This window comes from Pelobates fuscus, chromosome 2 (assembly GCF_036172605.1).
Source record: "Pelobates fuscus isolate aPelFus1 chromosome 2, aPelFus1.pri, whole genome shotgun sequence".
Lineage (NCBI taxonomy): Eukaryota > Metazoa > Chordata > Amphibia > Anura > Pelobatidae > Pelobates > Pelobates fuscus.
In genome coordinates, this window is record NC_086318.1 from 110,266,324 (window position 1) to 110,289,404 (window position 23,081).

Consider the following 23,081-nt stretch of genomic DNA (forward strand, 5'->3'; position numbering starts at 1 on the left):
GATGATTGAATCACTGCGTGAAGGTATTTTTCACGTAGTGGGTTTGATACTTTTAATAATAAATAGGCTTAAACATATGCATGGACATGGCAGGACAAATGTGATTTGGTATGACCTGTCCTCTTTTAGACCATATCGGTAATTCCTGTCTGTAAAGCTAGCGTACACACGTTCTTCAGATTAGGTTCCAGAATAAGATGATATAATTTAAAAACTAAATAAATTGTGTTTGATTTTTACATTTTAGACTAATAATAAATAAATGTGGTTATAATGCCATTCGGTAGTCTTCAAATAACTTTCAGAATCACATAATATGTTGTTGATACAGTTGATTAAATAAAGGATATACAGTACAGTCAATGGTACAGAATAATATTACATAAAGTGTACTTCTACATAATATAAAAAGGAAACTACAGGGTGGAAGCAACCCCATTTTAAGTATTCTATAGAAAGCAGAAATAAATACAAACACAATAAAATGTAAATGAAAAATACATTTATAAAATCATCTAATAGCTAACTAAACAGTGGTACAGGCAGGATTTTTGATATTGTATGCAAAAATCTTTGTTCTTCAGAAGAAGACATACATGATGTCACCTAGGGATAGACAGGAGGAAGGAACAAAAACATTATTCGAGGCTCTACAGCCTCAGTGCAGCCATTTCTATTCATCTGCCCCAATACCTCCACTTTTCACAAAATATCTTTCTGGTTGAAATACATATATCATAGTTCAGCCAATATTCCGCACCACAGTCAATCACTGTCCTCCTATTATCGCTATAGTATATCAAACTATACTAAGGGGAAGGGAGCAGGTAATAAGAGGATAGTAATAGCTACGGGCTGAATTCTGGTAGGATATTTGTATTTTTTTTTATTAATTTTGTATAGCAGCTTCCTATCAGCCTCAAAAATATTCAAAAATATTTCCATTTAAACACATAAGATAACATATGGATTGTAATAATCTATTGTATCTTTCCAGTTTTTCATCCCAAATACAGTGTGGGACAGCATTCAGGTACAGTTGCAATAAAAAGTATGTGAACCCTTTGGAATGATATGGATTTCTGCACAAATTGGTCATAAAATGTGATCTGATCATCATCTAAGTCACAACAATAGACAATCAGTCTGCTTAAACTAATAACACACAAAGAATGAAATGTTGCCATGTTTTTATTGAACACACCATGCAAACATTCACAGTACAGGTGGAAAAAGTATGTGAACCCTTGGATTTAATAACTGGTTGAACCTCCTTTGGCAGCAATAACTTCAACCAAATGTTTCCTGTAGTTGCAGATCAGACGTGCACAACAGTCAGGAGTAATTATTGACCATTCCTCTTTACAGAACTGTTTCAGTTCAGCTATATTCTTGGGATGTCTGGTGTGAATCGCTTTCTTGAGGTCAGGCCACAGCATCTCAATCGGGTTGAGGTCAGGACTCTGACTGGGCCACTTCAGAAGGCGTATTTTCTTCTGTTTAAGCCCTTCTGTTGTTGATTTACTTCTATGCTTTGAGTCATTGTCCTGTTGCCACACCCATCTTCTGTTGAGCTTCAGCTGGTAGACAGATGGCCTTAGGTTCTCCTGCAAAATGTCTTGATAAACTTGGGAATTCATTTTTCCTTCGATGATAGCAATCCGTCCAGGCCCTGACGCAGCAAAGCAGCCCCAAACCATGATGCCCCCACCACCATACTTCACAGTTGAGATGAGGTGTTGATGTTGGTGTGCTGTGCCTCTTTTTCGCCACACATAGTGTTGTGTGTTTCTTCCAAACAACTCAACTTTGGTTTCATCTGTCCACAGAATATTTTGCCAGTACTGCTGTGGAACATCCAGGTGCTCTTGTGCAAACTGTAAACGTGCAGCAATGTTTTGTTTGGACAGCAGTGGCTTCCTCTGTGGTATCCTCCCATGAAATCCATTCTTGTTTAGTGTTGTATGTATTGTAGATTCGCTAACAAGGATGTTAGCATTCGCCAGTGACTTTTGTAAGTCTTTAGCTGACACTCTAGGATTCTTCTTTACCTCATTGAGCAGTCTGCGCTGTGCTCTTGCAGTCATCTTTACAGGACGGCCACTCCTAGGGAGAGTAGCAGCAGTGCTGAACTTTCTCCATTTATAGACAATTTGTCTTACCGTGGACTGATGAACAGCAAGGCTTTTGGAGATACTTTTATAACCCTTTCCAGCTTTATGCAAGTCAACAATTTGTGCGAGGCATCATTCACAGCAGGCAATGCTTCTTGTGAAAAGCAAACCCAGAACTGGTGTGTGTTTTTTATAGGGCAGGGCAGCTGTAACCAACACCTCCAATCTCATCTCATTGATTGGACTCCAGTTGGCTGACATCTCACTCCAATTAGCTCTTGGAGATGTCATTAGTCTAGGGGTTCACATACTTTTTCCACCCGTACTGTAAATGTTTACATGGTGTGATCAATAAAAACATGGCAACATTTCATTCGTTGTGTGTTATTAGTTTAAGCAGACTGTGCGTGTCTATTGTTGTGACTTAGATGATGATCAGATCACGTTTTATGACCAATTTGTGCAGAAATCCAAATCATTCCAAAGGGTTCACATACTTTTTCTTGCAATTGTATATAACTTGTTTGTTAGTAGTTATATTTTTGTTGTTGTTGTTGTAGGCATGTATTATATTCTTGGAAGATTCATCATGGGTAATTTTACGAAGTAACAATGACTAAAAATAGTGGAAATATATTTTCCAAGTGGCAGGTCAAATAATTTGATGCAAAGAGCTTACAAGAAAATCCCAGATTAATTGGCCGCCACGTTCACCCCACTTTTCAGCTCCCTATTACTTCCTTTTGGGATATCTGAAGAAGCAGGTGCACATGAACAAACCACATACACTTGATCAGCTCAAGCAGAATATTAGAGTGCTAGAGCCTGAAACATTAACTAATGTAATGAACAATGCAATTTAACCCCTTAAGGACACATGACATATGTGACATGTCATGATTCCCTTTTATTCCAGAAGTTTGGTCCTTAAGGGGTTAAAAGAGCCTGACTTTTCGAGGCAGCAAATGGAGCTCATTTAAAAGATGTCATCGTCTGTACCTAGTCAAACAACTCTCCGTATGTTAAACATTCATTGTATATAATAAATTGAAATGTGTTCATTAACAAAAAATAAATCAAATATTGACTCTTCAAACCATACTCTGATACTGGCCCACCCTATACTTTTATATTTATTCATTTTACTGAATTAATAAAGTATCCACTTCCCATTCAATTGTCATCTTGACAGCCTCAAGAATATAAATGGTTAATGCTTTGGTATATTTATTTAGCTTCCTTAAATCTAGATGGAAAAGTGCTTTTTGAGGGGAAAGGAATATCTCTTCGTCAATAAATTCTGACATACATCTAAATGTGTTTTTCCAGCATGTATTCAAATTACCATAAAACCACCATCTTTTTAACATATATAATTCCTCTCTATCACATCTCCAGCAAATATTCTTATATTGGGTTTTTATTTTATTCATAGTCTGGGGTACGACGATACTTGAACAAAATGTAGCTGCATGGTCGAGTTGCCACAAAAAAGTCTGATTAAAATATGCCCGACAACACCCTGACTCACAGCTTCTGGCACACTGTAATTTGGAGTCACAAGACCAAAATAGAGTTTTATGGTCTCAACCATAAGCGCTTTGTTTGGAGATGGGTCAACAAGGCCTATTGTGAAAAGAATACCTTCCCCATTGTGAAGCATGGTGGTGGCTCAGTGATGTTTTGGCGAGGTGTGATCTCTGAAGGCAGAAAATTGATGGCAAGATGAATGCAGAATGTTATAAAAAAATACTGGCAAACAATTTGCATTCTTCTGCACAAAGGCTGTGCAATGGACGCTCTTGGACTTTCCAGCATGACAATGACCATAAGCACAAGGCCAAGTTGACTCTCAAGTGGTTAAAACAGAAAAAGGTGAAGATTATTGAGTGGCCATTACAGTCTCCTGATCTTAATATCATCGAGCCACTCTGGAGAGATCTGAAACGTGCAGTTCATGCAAGACGACCAAAGACTTTGCATGACCTGGAGGCATTTTGCCAAGACGAATGGACAGCTATACTACCTGCAAGAATTAGGGGCCTCATAGACAACTATTACAAAAGACTGCATGCGGTCATTGATGCTAAAGGGGGCAATACACAGTATTAAGAACTAAGGGTATGCAGACTTTTGAACAGGGGTCCTTTAATTATTTTCTTTGTTGCCATGTTTTGATTTATGATTGTGCCATTCTATTATCACCTACAGTTGAATGTAAATCCCCAAAAATATAAACAAAATGTGTTTGCCTGCTCACTCATGTTTTCCTTAAAAATGGCACATGTATTAACATTTTTCAAGAGTATGCAAACTTGAGTACAACTGTATATACAATTCTTTATTATCCTTTTATTATTTTTATGCAACATCTTTGTCTATACAGAGAGGGAGGAGAATTATTTTATTCATTGCCTTCCAAAACTGCTTTAAAACATAACGCTGGGGTTTTTCTTATATTTTTCGTTTCTTTTATCAGGGAATAATCAGATAGATATAGGTCTTGTCTTCTCTTTGAGGATATTTTATTTCTGTATATTTTTCCACTTTAATATATACATAAATGCCTTTTGTTTATTCATATAAACTTATCTTTATCCACAAACAGTCAAGGGGTAAATCCTCCAGCAGTGAAATCAACAAACAGGATCCAGTCAGCTGTTAAGACGCTTATCTTCTGTATTCCTCGCCGTTAACGTGGTATTATCCAAATCTAAATAATTTGCTTCTGTTTATTTCCTTTCTTTGGGTGTATCAAACTATCATCTGTATTTGTCATACAGTTCTAATATTTTTTTTTTAAACAGATTATAGTGTAGTCCAACTTAGTCTTTGAATCATAATATTTCACAGAGGAGGAAAGAAAATTCCCATTGATCTACCTAGACCTAGCGCCCAGTGTCCAATCCAATCTTCATTTTGTTTTTCATATTATAATAAAAAGTTATTAACAAGAGGTCATATTCATCTAATATTAACCCCCATAATGTGGTTACTGCGTACTTTGCCATCCTGCAAAAAGTCCTGAGTGTGTGCAATGCATTGTGGATTGCTGGGGACGTAGCGACGGTGAGCAGGCGGAGAATGGAGATGGAAATTGTGTGGAGATTGTAGGAGACAGCAGCGGTGAAATAAAATGGAAAAACAGAACCTCTCTCTCTCTCTCTCTCTCTCAAGGATAATCTCATATTTAAGAATTTAATTAGCCAAAAATAATAGAATGCATTTAAGAAGCCCAGGTCTTCACTACAGCATAAATTATCACGGAAGTCAAAGTGCATTTCATGTTTTGGGCCAAAATAGCAAAAATAGCCAGCGGTCTCGGAAATAGTTTTCAGGTTGCCTATTTTGTCCTAAACTATGAAATTCACATTGAATTACGGACAATTTACTGTACAAGTATACATCATTGCCTCTTCCCTTTCCTTTACAAATATCTGCACACTCTGCAATGCAAATCATTTTCTATCTTTAAAGAAGACAATTTTCTATACTAGCATTAGTATTGCTTTAAAAGTATATGGTCTAGCTGTTATTTTTCTGTGTGTAACTGTGCTATACCTTGGAATGTAAACCAATGGGAAACCAAGTAACAACCACGACTTTCCATTTAAAACCCTGACATTAAGTAGGGTAGTTATACAGAGTCTATTTTTTTTTTTTTTTTTTGTCTGCCATGTAATGATGAAAAGCAGACAGAAAGTAATTGAATTAAATATTTCCTTCTGCAGCCGGCAGTATCGGTAAGCAGGTCATTGCACTAATTTCTGCTAATAGTTCCACTCCCCTGTGCTGCTTGTTCTAGATATAAGCCTGCTATATCACATTCAAAATGTATTTCATCTTGCGCTTAATTGCTTGATTAGAAAGATATAAAATACATGACATAGAATGCATACAGTATAAACTGTTTTGAGCACAAAACACATATTGAATGCAAAAATATGATTTTCTCTTGTTCTTACTCTCTGAACTAGTTGAGCATTTTAAATTGGTATTGTATTGCAGGCTTGAAAGTTCATCGCTGTGCTTTGATGTGATTACGGAACTGCAACTGGAGCGCATTTAATCTGTGCGTAACTGCTGAAGCTTAATTTATTTCCGTTCATTGAAAATGGGCTAATGTTTGAAATCAAAATAAGCTTTACAAAATTATAAAAGCCAAATAATTTTATAGACTCAAATATTGTCCGGCATTTCATTTAACCAGCCACTCACATATAGTCTGTTCTGTATACAAACATAGTTTTGTTCATGCTTATCACACAGCTGCAGCGAGAGAACATTTTAGAATGTATTTAAAGCAAATCTGTAATTTAAGTTTTACATACACATCTTAAATGCATATTTTTTATTACTTTTTTTATTGCTAGTGAAAACTACTTTTTTACCGTTTCATTTGGAATGCCCTACTGAGTATTTTATTACTTGTCCCTCCCCCACTAATTAACCTAAAAATTAAGAGATAAAATTACCTGGAATTCAGCGATGGGCGAAACTCTAAGCACTTCCGTATATCGCTTCCTATCTGACGATCATGATCCAATTAAATGCTTCTCATAGAGCTAGCAAAGGGAGAATCTTATTACATCTGTTGCCAGTGCACTGTGCGCACTGATTGATGACAGAAGTGGATTTTGCCCAAAATTGACATTAGGCCTGGAACAGAGTTATGGACTGCCTAAGTCATGTGTACCGGGGATGCAACTAGATCCCACAAAATTTAAAATATCCTTGTATGTGCACCGGTGCAAACACAAATGTCACACATACAGACTCCTACCACCACAACCTCTTCTAAAAGCAGAAGTGCTCGTGGGGGTTGGAATAATCCTTTAACTAGTTTACCTTATAAGCATTCTTTCTGGAGAAAGTCTAAGGTTCACTTAGTATGTTAATTTACTTCAAGTGTTTATGTCCCCTATTGCTAGTTTAACTTAACCACACCACCCAACATTTCAACTGGACAAAGAGGGACACTTTTAGAGATGTTAGTGGGAGTGTGACCAGGGGAGGGCTATTCTGATAAATTGGAGATGACTTACTTATTATAATTTATGCAACTAAAATGGCAATTCTACTTTAATTTCAATGGTCCAATGTCAGAAAGAAACTATATGACATGGATTTAACATAGTAAATACAATTGTCTGTATAGAACATTTGGTGCCCATTAATCAGTCATGCTCACAATGTCCATTTTGCACTGTTTACCCATCTGAAATACAACTGATCATACACATGGCCACCAGAGTCAGTTCCCATGTTCCCCATCTTAAATTAGAGGAAATGTGACATTTATATCCTCTCCCCCACATTTCTTTGCTTAAATCAAGAGTTGCACCCATATCAGGCTCAGAAATGAGAAGGATCTGGCAAGTAGCCCAAAAAAACAAACAGTTTTTTAAAGTGTGAAAAAGGGTGTTTGGGGTGTTCCTTTGAAGTTGTTTGAAAAAGGAAGATTTGTTATTCACAAAATACAAAATCTTGGCAGGTATGAAATCAAATCCACTTGCTCAAAAGGTTAAGGTAGATTTAGGTGACCATTGTTTTCACGTACTCTGATGCTAATCATACCATTTGAATCACAGTTAATAGTTGAAAATAGGCTTGCAAGTTCAGATTTACTCAGAACCTCAATGAATCCAAATGCCATGAGCACATAAACTGATCAAATAATTAAAAGGGATGACTTTTAGTTTTTATCAGCTTGAGAGAGAAAATCTAGCTGTCAATTAATACAATTCAAGGCATACTCCAGAAGCATTTCAATGCTGAAGTACTTTGTGTGTGAAGAGTTTGTCATCTTTTTTTTTTTTCATTTTACAAAAAGTGCAGAATTCTAAACAAATAGAAAAAGCATGGTAGGGTTTGCAAAGAATGCATACATGCGATTTGTTGCTTTTCCAAGCTGTTTTTAGATATACTCCAAATAAATATTTTTTTAAGTGTAATTATATACATGCATGTTTAATTTTGTATATATTTACTAAACAGTGATTTATATTGGGGTTTTTTAGGGGGTGTGTGGCAGGGGGAGTAGAGTTTCCCTTTATCAATGTCAACTGCAGTGGCTAAGGCCAGTAAGGTATTATCATGCATGAAAAATGGCATTCAGTCGCGGAATGAGAATTTCATGTTGCCTCTTTATAAATCACTGGTAAGACCACATATTGAATATGCTGTGCAATTTTGGGCACCTGTTCTAAAGAAGGATATTGTGGCACTAGAAAAAGTGCAGAGGCGGGCTACAAAATGAATAAAAGGAATGGAACATATCAGCTATGAAGAAACAAATTAACAAATTTAAACCTATTTAGTTTAGAAAAACGTTACCTGAGAGGGGATATGATAACATTATACAAATATATTCGGGGCCAATACAAACCATTGTGTGGAAATCTATTCACAAACCGGACTTTACATAGGACAAGAGGTCATGCATTTAGACTGGAAGAAAGAAGATTTCGTCTAAGGCAAAGGAAAGGTTTTTTTTACTGTAAGAACAATAAGGATGTGGAATTCTCTGCCTGAAGAAGTGGTTTTATCAGAGTCCATACATATATTCAAACAGCTACTAGATGCATACTTGCAAAAACAGAATATTCAAGGATATACTCTTTCAATGTAGGGTAATAACTGCTTGATCCAAGGAAAAATCTGACTGCCATTCTGGGGTGAAGAAGGAATTTTTTTCCTAGTTTGTTGCAAAATTGGAGGTGCTTCAAACTGGGGGGGTTTTGCCTTCTTTTGGATCAACAGCAAAAAATAAATGTGAGGAAGGCTGAACTTAATGGACGCAAGTCTCTTTTTTTAGCTATGTAACTATGTAACACAAATATTGCAAGAAATCTTTTTATGTATAAGTGAACCTGATGATATTCTATTATTTTATTCAAACATGTTGTATACTTTATATTGTGACGCCACAATAGATAAATAATAAAAAGAAATAGAGACATATATTTTTTATTGCAATGATCTTTTTTTTTTTGCCGTCTGTGCAAATTTACTATATTGTTTTGTTATAATGTACATGCACATTACATTTAATAGACTATGAGCTTCCAGGATGACTGCATGCACATAGCTCCCTGCTTTTCCCCAAATAAAATTTATAATTAAAAATGATGCATTTATATTAAAAAGTACAAGAATATATTTACAAAGTTGTTAACATTAAGAGTAGCCCTGACCCTTTGAATGCCGGAGAGGGGTACAGCAGTTTACAATATAATAAATTGCACACCACGCTGGCACTCAAGGGGTGAAACCCAAGGAAGACTAACCTATTTAACTAAAAACTGTTAAAAACCATTTTTTTAAAAAACAAAATGTTGTTATTTCACCCTTTGAAATCCACGTGGAGGCCCCGGCACTCAATGGGTTAAAAAAGGCCAAATGAGTACTTTCTAATAATATATTTCAAATGAAATAAAACATCTTGTAAACAACATTAAATTGGAGACCCTATATATATTTACAATCTCAGTAGGAAATAAATTTCTGGTTCATCAATATTGCTTGGATCAGTCGGATAATTGAAACGATCTATACAAAAGGTATCATTATATCTATAGGTTTGAGAATTACATGCACCTTCTGGTATGCCTCTTCCTTCAAGCCTTTCATTATTAAGGTTGCTGTAGTAACTGGCTATATAAGATCCGGTTGAATGTCTGTTTACAGGCTGAGAAGAAGTAGGTGGTTTGTTTCGAAAAACAACTTCATTTAGATTAGAGGTGCTGTGTTTCATTTTATTGGCCTCCTGTCGTTCCTTGGCACGGTTAGCAATGTTCCTGACCCTGCTCTGACTTCTAGAAGACAGCTTCCGAGATAGAGGCTTAGGAATGTCCACTTCTTCATGTTCATGACACTGTGGCTTACTAAAGTCTTCTTGGTCAAAAGACATCAGTTTACGCAACTGTTCTGTCAATGCATCCGAGGATTGATGTCTACTCTTTGCCAGAGATGCATTTTCTTCTACAATGCCTGAAGACAGAAAACCTTTGTTAATTCTCTTGTATTTGCTCTCAAAATTACAGGAGATATCCTCTGAGGTCAGATCCCCAAGACTCTTTGACTTGCATGAATTAGATTGCTTGTTTCCGTGGAGTGCTAGAGATTTGGAATTGTTAAATGTGGAACTGGAACTGGAGTTCTGTACAATGACTTTTTGAGGGACATATTGCAGATGGTGTTTGTGGTATAGAGATTCTAGATTTTGATGTGACTTACAAAACTCTTGCCGTTTAACGGTCATATGAGGATTACTAATTGTGTTATCTGTAGGTCTGTGGGCATCAGTGTGTGACATATGATTTTGGAATAACTTCTTTGCATTTTTCTCTGTGTTCCATGTCTGGTTTAAACACAAATTAGTAGATTGCAGCCGTATGTCTTTTTCTTGAGTGATATGAGGATTTGTTGGAATATCTTGAGTTCCATTATGTATGGAACTATTCTTACTGGTGTTTACATGTGTTCCTGTAGGGATATTTTGAGTATAATTGCTATGAGTAAATGAATCCATGTTCACTAGCCCTTCAAAATGTGCTTGCTCAGTTTTTGTTGACTTTGGTTGTAATTCAGGATAGGTTGATACATATGGTGAGCTGCTGATATTAGGTTCTGATTGTCTAACTCGATTGGCAACATTTGCATCCATCAATTTGCAATTGGCATCAAGAGATAAGTCTTCTTCATGAATGATTGTATAGACTGAATATTCAGATGTCTCTGGGCTGGAGAATATCGTAGTGTCAGCTGTTGAGAATAAGGACTTTTCAACATTATTTAAACTTGAAACACACTTTTTAGGTGTGTACAGGCAAGCTGTGAAAATGTCAGAATATCCACTAAACTTAGTGTGGCTATTTGGCTCTTGTAAGCTTGAGACACAAGTCAAAGTAGTTTTGTCATCGGTGACTTCAAACTGCCTGATTAATTCAGACATTGAACTGCCAAGTTCACTCCGATCTACAGATGGTACTTCACTAATTATATTAGAAATATCATTTTCGGACATGGCTTCAGTTGAATGTAAATTATTGATGTCTGTGCACATGGTACTTGATAAATCATTAATAGAAACCGTTTCAAACTTTGTGTCATAATCTTTAACCATATTTTCTCTAGGAATGTCAAATGTGGAGCCGGTTTGTTTTAGGTGGTCATCGTTATCTTCTAATTCACTTGTAAAAGTATCATCAAACTCCCTGATATCATCACTTTGCAGCACACAGTCTAAATGTAAACTTTTCCATTTTTTATGTACAATGTGCTCATGTGGTGTGACTTTATTCTGGCATGGATTTTTAGAAGTACATGCAAAAAAAGGTGAAATTTGATTTCCAGGTATTGATATATCCACATCTTCAGTTAGCAGTTTCCCCGAGCCTCTAATGTCCATTCCTCCTATTATACCAAAACACAAAAAAAAACAAATCAAATACTCTGAATGTCTGGCAAATAAAAGACCATACTTTGTAATTTTGATTTCACACAGACAAATGAAAAATGGAAATTTTGCTTAAGTGGCAGAAAAACACCGTTATGATTTTGTGCACAGTGTAAACAACTTTCAATATGAAATGAATTTATGACCAACGGCGATCACATGATCGACATTTCCTTTAAATGTCTATTACATCCAACATGTGATGTAATAACTGCTGAAAGTATTGGTAATATGATACCATACTGAATACATTCCATTACCTTATGTAGTTTCCTAGTCAGATCTGTACTATAAAACATAACAAGATATCTCTGTTAAAATGAGAGAACATCTTAAGACAATACAGTTCTTTTGCATAAAAATAATATGTAATGCAATAAGAAAACATGACCAATACATAAGACCAGTATATATCACACACACATGGGGAAAACCAGAGGGCTTGCAGCAGCTAAAGAGACTTGATCAGCAGCTCTTAAAAACCAACATGTCATATACCCCTACAGAATACATACAAAGCAAAGTATGGGCATATTTTGGGTTATATCTACTAAATTATTTTTAATGGATCCCAAAAATAACCTGGTAGTTCATATAAATAATGGCATATACTTATATATGATTTATTTATATTAAATACACTACAATGTTCAGAAAAAGAAACCTTGTGATACCTAAAATTGTGAATAGGACTGTTCACTATCTCATTTTGAAGATCAACCAAATGTCACTTTTCATTTTATTTCCTATGCAATACTATAATTGAAACGGCAGTGGTACATTGTACATTCATCATAGTCAGAAACCCATTACGATAACAAATTTAATTTTTTTTTTACAAAATAACTATTTGTTAAACTTAAGTGCTTGATATTAAAGGGGCACTATAGTCCCCAAAACAACTTTAGCTTAAAAGGACACTATAGTCACCATAACAACTACAGTTTGACCCCTTAAGGACACATGACGGATATATTTCGTCATGATTCCCTTTTATTCCAGAAGTTGTGGGTTAATGTAGTGTTTCTGGTGAGTATAGTCAGACTCTGCAGGCTTTTTACTGTAAGCACTGCCTTTTCAGAGAAAAGGAGGTGTTTACATTAGTGCCTAGGAACACCTCTCGTGGTAACTCTTCAGCAATGATGATGCTTAACTTTCGCCATAGAGATGCATTGATTCAATACATCTCTATGAGGAGATGCTAAATGGCCATGCTGGTGTTTGGCTCTGCCTCCTTGACAATCTCTGCCAATCCAATGCTTTTCCTATGGCATAATTTGCGTCCCCACGCAACCATGGAAAAAAGGTTATTTTCTTACCTTTTAAGGGGGACAATGGAGGGGCAAGCCACCTAAATGGAGGTTTTAACACTATAAGGTCAGAAATACATTGATCCTGGCCCTATAGTGTTCCTTTATTTAACCCCTTAAGGACCAGACTTCTGGAATAAAAGGGAATCATGACGTGTCAGGCACGTCATGTGTCCTTAAGGGGTTAAGCAGATTTGGTGTATAGATCTTGCCCTTGCAGCCTCTCTCTGACATTTAAGAGTTAAAGCGGCACTGTCACAGTTTGTGGGCTTTGCATAATTTGCAAAGAACCCAGATAGTGACTTCAAAGCTGGTGGTCCACTGGTCAGGTGGGCAGGGAAATGTAAGATTTACTTACCTGAACTTGTTCCTCAGGGGAAACACCATCTTCTCACAGCCTCTCCTCTTCCACTCCTGGAGCTTGAGCCCAAAGAGCCAACGTCACTGCTGTACTCTCAGGCATGCACAAGAGTGCAGCATTGAGGTCTATGGAGCATCCTGCGAGACCGTGGGATCCTTCAAAGACACAGCTAATATCTCTGTAGCGGTCACTCGTAATGGCTCTCAGTTGTCCCTACTTTGTCTCAGTATATGGTTTAACTGGGTTGTAATTTAATAGATAAAATAAATAATAATGTAATATTGAGTTTGTGGTGGAGGGAGGTGACAATGCCACTTTAAATCACTTTGTTTATAAAGCCCTAATCACACCTCCCTGCATGTGACTTGCTCAGCCTTCCTTAACACTTCATGAAGGAACCTAGATATTTTATGTTCCTTTATTACACAGTCTGTTTAATCTAGAACGTCTTATCTCTTACTCTTGTAATAGCCTTTTAGACCCCGCAGGAGCCTTATCTATGTGATTAAAGTTCAATTTACAGAGCAGGAGGTGAAAACGTATAAAATAGGTTAACATTTTATTGAAAATGAAACCATTTGGTTCACGTAGGCTGTGTCAGAAACAGCCAGGGGAGGGGTAGCTAGGAGTGCATGAACAGAAACAAAAGTGATTTAACTCCTAAATGGCAGTGAATTGAGCAGTGCTCTGTACACCCAAACTGCTTCATTAAGCTGAACCTGTTTTGATGCCTATAGTACCTCTTTAAGTTTCCATTACTCTTTAAAGCAATACACTTCCACTGGTATTTTTGTAGTCTGCAATTCTTAACCCTCAGGCTACCCAGTCATATCACATAGTGTCAGGAAAACCATGGGGTAAACATCTAAGAACAGAGCATTCATTAAAACAGTCAACTGGTTCTGTCTGGTATTACTCAGAACTTAGTCCCAAAATTAATGTTTTTTTCACAGCCCCGAATAAAACATGCATTACAGAATAATGTGTAATTAAAACAAATTTTCTGTGAAAACCTATGGCATAAGGGTTTCTTGGTGAAACAGGGTAAATTTGCATTGAAAAAAATTATAATGTCAAATTAGTTGAATTGGTAAATTTTTCCAACTCTTCTATTTTACATTTATCTAGTCACTCTTCAAGGCTTACAGTTTAACAGTTTACTGAAATATTACATATAGAACTTTTTTTTTTTTTTTATTAAACCTTCTACAATGTTCACACATAATATCATACAGGATGAATTGTAAGCATTATTACCTGAAGATATGTCATGTTGTTTGGTATCTTTGGAAGTGTCTGATGTGGAGGGTTCAAAAGGTCCAAGAAGAAGCTTGTCAACTGGCATCGACACAGGGCGAGCCTGTAGGCTCCTGGAGGTTCTCCTTATTACAGCCTCTTTTTCTTTAGTGCCAGATATCTCACAACAAATGTCTTTACTCTCTGTAGATTCTTGAAACACCATCTTGGTTTTCTTTCTGCCTTTTGCTGGCGCACTGGCAGTGCGTCGTAAGATGCGCTCACTGATTGATCGTTTACGTATATGACCATTGCTCTCGACTGAGCCGTGTTTCGAATTCTTATTGAAGAACCCTTTAAGCCCAATAAATTGCCTGTTCTGTAAAAAGCATAATAGAGAATTTTACAAGTCTGGTAGATAGTTTTATAAGCACAATATGTTTTATATTAATTATGGATGTAAGAAGGAAACACAAGAGCTACCTGGGCAAAGAATTGTGAATAAAACTTGACCTAATGACAAACTCATGCATATATGAAGAGCTTCAAGTCATTACGTCATGACCATTATAACTCTGGCTTCATGCATTTCCTAATTGGTGGTGACACTGATCTACACAATGCATGACAGTGACAGATTACAATGTGGAACTACAATAGTAAACATATGGGATGTATGTGTCCACGCAGAGCTCAGAAATCAAAGCTTGAGTGATGGGCAATGATATTTTGATGTCATGCTGTAGGTAATTGGCACTCAGATACAAAACCATGATGTCTACCTTTGTGGCTCCTAGAAAGTGCAATATAGTATAACTTGGATTGAGGATTAAAGGACTCCACTGAAATGGAAAGAAATGTTAATTTTTAGCATATTTATTCAACGTTGCGCCAACATACATCGTTATTAAACCAATATGTGCAAAAAGTACATAAATAGCGCAAAAAGAAAAAAAAAACTAAGTGTGTACAGAAACATAAAATAATATACAATTGTAATTCACCAGAAAAGAAGTGTGTTCCTCTACGAAAAAATACTAAGAATAACTTGAAATAAGTGGCAGTGCTTGTATGTGTGTTATCGTCTAAAAGGCAAAATAGTTGGTAATAAGAAAAAAAAAATTAAGAAAAACAATATGGAGCTCCTCCATATTTCTTTTTTCTTTGCCTTCAGTAATTTTCACTACACTATGGCGTATGGTTGCTATGGATCTGTATTTTCAGCTTGCGTCATTAGTCATGCTTACGTATGTCATCTCGCACGCTTACAGCATGACGTACTTATATTAACTGGATACTTTGATTCATGGGGGAGTCAATTTAGAAAGAAGTTATATCATTTATTTCATAATTACATATTTTATAATTGATATTTGTTATTTCGAATCCACACATTTGACACTGAGAGACATTCGGTGCAAACACTTATGTGTTCCAAATAAACTCAGTACATTAAATCACATCCGACACTGACAAATGTTTTATGATGAGAATGAGGCTCGGATTTGTATTCCATAGAAGGATCCATATGGCAATAAAGCAACACGTGATCAGAACAATGACGACAAGATCGGGACTGGAGGTCAGGTGACAAGGAAGGGAGCTAAAGGAAATCAAGCAGGCTCTGCAGAAAACACTAACCTCCTCACTTCTGTAACTAATTACCATAATGAAGCATGAATGTATTCATATGTGCCGATTTTATTGTGACACTGAGGAAGCCTCATTGTCAAGAGGTTAAACATTTATATGGCTTTGTTATTTTAAGAAAGTTTTGGAGCTTATGACCTGTGCCACACCCTTTGTATGCAGGAGGCTTTTTGACTTTGTGCCAACCATTTACAGCCATTAGGCACTTTCCGGCTGATCCCCTTGTCTAGCTCAGAATCAAGTGAGTTTGAGTCTCAGTCTTACCATATTTATTATATATAAAGGTTGCACTATTGTTGTTTTGTTTTTTGTTTTCTTTTTCTATGCTTAATATTGGAATACCCTGGTTGCCACTAATAGATTCTTTAGGTTGCTGCCTGACCCTATAATGTCCCACATGCGCATACACTGAGTGTCTAGTTTTACTGGCTCCTTACTTTTGAGTGTAAATAACTGATATTTTTCACACACTGAATTTAGTAATAGTGTTTTTTTAATAGCATACATAGTTATTAAGCAGATGGTTTAATGTCAATTTTCTTTCATAAATTTTAGTTCCTGCTGCATAACAGTTGTTCAAATGTTATTTTTCAGCAATACTTAATCTCATGGATAAATGCTATACATTTAATGTGTTTATATATAGAAACACACACACACAGTCTCCTGCTATCTTTACCTATAACAGCACTATTTGCAGATGTATACAATCAATATTTTCAGAATAACCTCATACTTTGGAAAATAAAAAATAACCAGTAAGTTCAATCAACATAGTGTTAATTACAGCAATGTAATGCCTTTGTATTAAACGCCATAGTGCCAGCCAGTAAGCTTGTCCCAGTTAATATTGGAGGATAAAATAAAGAAACACACAAACTATATATATATATATATATATATATATATATATATATATATATATATATACACACATGCACACACACACACACACACACACACACACACACATATATATATATATATATATATATACATACATACATACACACACACATTTACAAATATACATGAGATAACTTGAATTTGCATAATAAATCTGTGGCAACTAGAAGAAACACTTGTGGATTTAATATGACCAGCTGAAACTAGCCGTACTATATTATTTTTAGAAATATAGAAACATAGAATGTGACGGCAGATAAGAACCATTCGGCCCATCTAATCTGCCCAATTTGCTTAATACTTTCATTAGTCCCTGGCCTTATCTTATAGTTAGGTTAGCCTTATGCCTATCCCACGCATGCTTAAACTCCTTTACTGTGTTAACCTCTACCACTTCAGCTGGAAGGCTATTCCATGCATCCACTACCCTCTCAGTAAGGTACTACCCTCTCATCTATAAACCACTGAATGTAAATATTGTCAATGCCTATACTTGATACACACAGCTAGAAAAAGGATTAAAGGGACACTAAGTACCACAGCCACTACAATATTATTGTAATGGTTGTGGTGATATGATGAAATAAGTCCTTAGGGGCACCCTAAATAATTAACAAAAAAAAGTATTAAAATAAAATTTGAGCAGTTTGACAAAAAAAACTGACAAAAACAAAACAGAACATTGTGGTACTAAAAACAGTCTATTTGCTGCTACCCAGGGAAGCAATTTGCATTAGCCTTCCAAAGCGGTCCGTCCCTGGATGCTAATGATAACCAGCGACTAGTGGGCTGGGACACCCCAGTGCTCACAGCCGGTCACTGCTCTCCAAGGTTTTACAACTCTGCATGGATAATGTGGAAAACGTCTGCATTATCAAAGTGGCAGCAGAGAACCTGTACTTAATGCACTAGTGAAGCCAGACTCTCAAACTCCTTCAAAATGCTTTAACGAGAAACACGTGGATGACACCGACAGTCTTCTTGCAACATAACCACTACAATGAGCTCTGGTGCATAGTGCTTAGTGCATGCCCTTGAGGCGCCCACACATTCCTCTGCCCCGTAAGAAAAACAAACCACCTATAAATACAGGCTGGCACATATCTATCTATATTGTGATACATACTTGCATTGTTCGATTTGAAGCTGAATTGAGCATACATCATGCCTAACAATATGACTGTGAAACATTGCAAAACAGAAATGTTTACTTACTTTGCCATATATTTCATTTATTGTGATATGGACAAATATGGAAGCTTCAGTGAGACCTTCCAAGTAGACGTGGCGATACCCTATTAGAATGGAAGACAGGCTTTAGCAAGGCACATAAATGGCATTCAGCTGGCTATTCATGACTATGATGTTGAGTTAGACTAAGAGATACCCATACAACAATAAAATAAAGGCAATTCATTAAAACTGGTACAGAGGGTGCTTACCAGGCATAAGACTGCTAAAAGCCACAGTTCTTTGGCCTACAAAATCCCGTCCAATTGGATCATGGTCCCAAACCAAAAACCGCACCAACGCAATTTCTGGCATATGAACGGTAAAGGTGAGAGTTTCCTCCCACACAGGATTGAAACCTGAAAAAGGCCAGCAAATATATATTGAGAACAAAAGAACACTGTATATGAACATCTTTAAATGCATTTCTCATGACACTCTGAACATAGAAATTGCCCATCAATGCTCAATTAGCTGAAATAAACATGCTACTTGCCCATGGCTTGCAGAATACAGTATGCATAGGCTACAGAAATAACTGTGCAAGCTACAGTACACCGGTCATTCACCAGCCATTGCATACATTGACATAAATTATTTTTTGGTAATACTCAGAATGGTTTGAATATAAATTGTTCTTGCCAAGTGCTACACCAGACCAGAGTCTCATTTTTGTAACAGATTACCAAGAACTGTTTGGCGTTAAATATGAAAGCTTAATTTACTACTAGATCTTATTAATTTGCTTCATAGAAACGTTAATTTTTAATTTCCCTACCTATATGGCAATGGAGTGGCCTAATGTGAGAAGATGAAAATATGGCGATTAGGAGATAAGATTGACCAGGGAAATGTATGTTCTTGTTAATTAAGCTCACTGTCCACTTTCTAGTGTACCATTATCTGTGTAAAAATCCAGCTATTGGTATGACGGATCTGGTCTAATTCATTCCATTGCACCTGCTGTAATGAATAGCAAGACATGATTACTGCATGACTGCAGGTGGACAAGCTGTAATTTGGAAATCCAATATGGTATGGGCTGCTGTAATGAGCTCCGAAGTCGGGAATATATGGTTGAAAAAACATGCGGAGGAGTTAGAAGAAATGCTATTACAGATAAAAGTAATTTCTAATAATGCACTTCTTTTGTGTTTTATTAAAATGTTACATTTTGGAAACTTGTACATGCTTTCACTATATCTTGTTAGTAGATTAATAGAACAAAACATTGCTTAAATTAAAATGCCTGGATTTCAGGTCACATTAAACCTTTACAAAATTACTCTTTTGTTAAAACATAAATCTCCTTTTGCTGAAAATTACATATATTATCTTGTTCATTTTAATTAGTAGGAAGTCAGCATCCTGTGTCTAATGTTTTCATCCCCAAATTACACCTAGTACTGTTTTATTTGAATGTGGAAGAAAGTGAATTAGTAGATGATTGTTAAAGGGGCACTCCAAACACAGTGGTGCAGTGGTTATGTTTCTGATAGTCACCGGACCCTTTTCAAAAGAAAAAAGAAAACAGACTATCCCTGATCCCTAGAGACTGCCCCCTCCTCATCCGCATTTATAATCAATGACAATTTTATCCAACCAAGGACCGCTGTGATTGGCTGAAGGTGCTGGGGAGTGGGCCAGTTTGATTTAAAACCATAGTTTGATTTAAAACCATAGGATGCCACTCAGATACTGAAATGATTGTGTTGTCTTTAGACAACACAGCCATTTCAGTATCTGAGTGACATCCTTTTCCTCTCTTTATAGGACTCTAAAGGGTCCCATTTAAAACAAAACAAAAAAAAACACACACACAATAGTATGTATATGACATTTGTTCATTTGGCAAATATGTATAGTTGCAATCTTTCACATTTGGTTCAAGTATGCCATTTTTATAAAACACTATTTGGTCATATTGTGCTTGCACAGCATCTGAATTAAATGTGTTCTAGAACAGAGATGTTAAACAAGGTGAACATATTCAACCTGTTGGCTAGAGTTCAGTGAGAATTTGTGGAGACTTCGTTCCACGCTTCCCACTGCTGGGATGAAGGCTGGAGAACACTGCACTGCGTAGCAGTACTGACCGTCATAAGCTTCCGAAGGGAGAGGGAGTAAGGGAACCATGGACCAGTGCATCCTTGGTGCTTAGCGATGGAGTGACATAATGGAGCCTTTCCCCACTCATTTCTCACTGTATTTATGTTCCCTCCTGGTGTGCATTGTATGGCACTATGATATGAGTCATGTCATAAGGCAGAATTTCTTAAAATCCTCCCACAGATCGATATGTAGGAATAGAGAGTAAAAATCAAGTGAGCTAATGCTAATTACTCACTCATCTTCCACTAAACTACCAGGGGATGAAGGGATGAGCCACAACAAAAGGTAGAAAAGAGCCCCTTTCTTTGCTACCTTTTGTTGTGCCTCATCCCTTCATCCCCTGGTAGTTTAGTGGAAGAATAAACCATTTTGAACACAGAGAATTATAAAAATGGTTAGGTTAAAATAAAGACAGTGGCTAAAAGGTAAGGGGGTCAGGATAGGGGGGGACTAACAAAGTGATCTCAGACAAAAGACATGAAACAAAGGAGAATGCAGAGATATGAGGAGAAAGATGAAGTGACTGCAAAACAGAAGTAGGCAAACATAATATGAGATGGGTGAGAAAAAACAGGCAGACCAGTGAAACACCAAAGGGAGCCTGAGAGAGAGTGGTATAACAGTGAGTTTGAGATTACAACATAAAACACAGACTTTAGAGAGAGCTGAAAGAGATAAATGGGAAAGGGAGAAACAAAGATAAAGAGGTGGAAATGTTAAGTGATAAAGTACAAAAATTGACTAAGAGAGAGAAAGGGATAAAATATAGAACGATGCAGAGACAAATAGAAAACGATATAGGCAGACGGAGAGATACATGCAATGTTAAAAAGCTGGTAACAAAGAAAAGAAGATTAACATGGAAAACAATAAGAGAGACACTCAGAGATGAAATCGACCATAGCAGAGAAAGAATCAGAGATAGAATGTTTAAATTATATAAAATGATGTACTATTAAAAACACATATGTATAAATGATTTTGCTCTCCATTCACATGATGATCAAAGACTCAGCCTACCACATCACGTTAACACAGTTCTAGATTGTTTTTTCAATTCATTGTAACATGGTAAATAAAATCACTGGGCACACATGTAAATCTCTAGACATATAAACACTTTTTTAAAAAATTGTTAACTTTAACAGTTAACAACAAGCATTAAAAAAGTTAATTTGTAACAAAAGTCCCAAAAAGGTCATAGTAGAGATAACAAACTATGTATTAGTATTACCTAATAGAGCTGAAATTAACTAAACTTTGTAAAAATGTCATTATGTAGGCATTGTGTTGATTAACACAGGTAGCAACTAACCATTGTCATCAACAACTCGTGTTTGTTCCTTACAGCAATCCACAGGCAGTCCAATGATTTCCACTTCCACAAAAGGGTCAATAATCTGTCATTGAAGAAATGGCTTAAATTTATCAAAGCACTTAACTGAAACAAACTGGAATATCATGAAGGCAACGTATGGTGTATCACGGAAGACTGAGACATACATAATTTGGAATACATACTGATGAGAGAAAAACGAAAAAGCGATTTTTTTAACACTGTGAACAGGAATCAATTTTTCTCACTGTGCCATTTTTCAACATAACACGGTCCAACAAGTTTTAGTCTGTATTTATTTCTAATTGTTTTCTTTTATTGACTAAAATGAACTATGTTTACTCAATTCAAATTTTCTATTAATTAATCAGAGAACAAACGAATGGAATGTAACACAGTGTACAATTATTTACAAAGAAAGGTGACCTTGGTGGATAATACCGCCACAAAAAAAAAGAAAAGGAGAATCACTCAGTGGAGCACTGAATTCAGTATCTTACCCCTAATATTATTGGGGAGACCATAAATCACTTGTAGATATAGTAGGTCTATATAAAAAAGATCAAAACATATAATGGTGCAGTATGCCAATGCACTTATGAAAAAAAGAATAAAGGAGGGAGTGTATATTTAACTCACATATTAAAGAGCCTGGAGATAGGCTCAAATCACGACAGCCTGTGGTATATAGGGTTATACCAAACCTCCTCCAGATAGACAGCTCACAAATATAGGGATATATGTGGAAAAAACACAAAATATCCTAGTGCAGATATGTATGTACAGGCGAACACTCAAGAGAAGCAGTGCATGAAAGGTGCTCACCTGAATAGGAGCCTGTTGTACTAGGCTCTATGTATATGAACCTCTGTGCCTTTAAGGGAGGCACTAGCCCTCTTTTATCAGGATCCAGGAAGCAGTAGGAGATCCACACAGATGATATATATATAAAGTAACAATTTATTTAGATTTACAAAAAAAGATAATTAAAAACCATAATAGGGATATACCAGTATAAAAATCAATGTGCAGATCTTCCTTGGTAGGCCAAGACGCGTTTCGCCGGTCGGGCTTTCTCAATCGGATAAAATTGCTTCCTGGATGGGCGGCACTTAAATTACTGGATCGTCCGCTTGATTGGTGTATGCTTACGTTCGGCGGCCAATCATGCCGCGTGTCGTACAGAGGTGTGTCTCTCACAGCTGTTCACTTATCAGTCCTGATTGAGAAAGCCTGACTGGCGAAACGCGTCTCGGACTACCAAGGAAGATCTGCACATTGATTTTTATACTGGTATATCCCTATTATGGTTTTTAATGATCTTTTTTTGTAAATCTAAATAAATTGTTACTTTATATATATACCA

At 36.4% G+C, this 23,081-nt stretch overlaps 1 protein-coding gene across 3 annotated transcripts in view; it reads right to left on the reverse strand.

Moving 5' to 3' along the window:
* Positions 1-9,057: 9,057 nt before the first annotated feature.
* Positions 9,058-23,081, reverse strand: part of PLCH1 (phospholipase C eta 1) — a 124,454-nt gene continuing 110,430 nt past the window's right edge. The window contains exons 16-22 of one of the 3 annotated variants that reach the window (XM_063442571.1): positions 21,695-21,779; positions 18,480-18,626; positions 18,253-18,332; positions 15,264-15,323; positions 14,503-14,860; positions 11,835-11,857; positions 11,402-11,531 (exon numbers count right to left, since the gene is read on the reverse strand). In XM_063442571.1, coding sequence (XP_063298641.1) covers positions 11,496-11,531; positions 11,835-11,857; positions 14,503-14,860; positions 15,264-15,323; positions 18,253-18,332; positions 18,480-18,626; positions 21,695-21,779 — 789 coding nt within the window. In that variant the 3' untranslated portion in view covers positions 11,402-11,495. Of the gene's footprint in view, positions 11,532-11,834; positions 11,858-14,502; positions 14,861-15,263; positions 15,324-18,252; positions 18,333-18,479; positions 18,627-21,694; positions 21,780-23,081 lie in introns of all 3 variants that reach the window. The other 2 variants (XM_063442572.1, XM_063442570.1) reach the window with 2 other exon arrangements.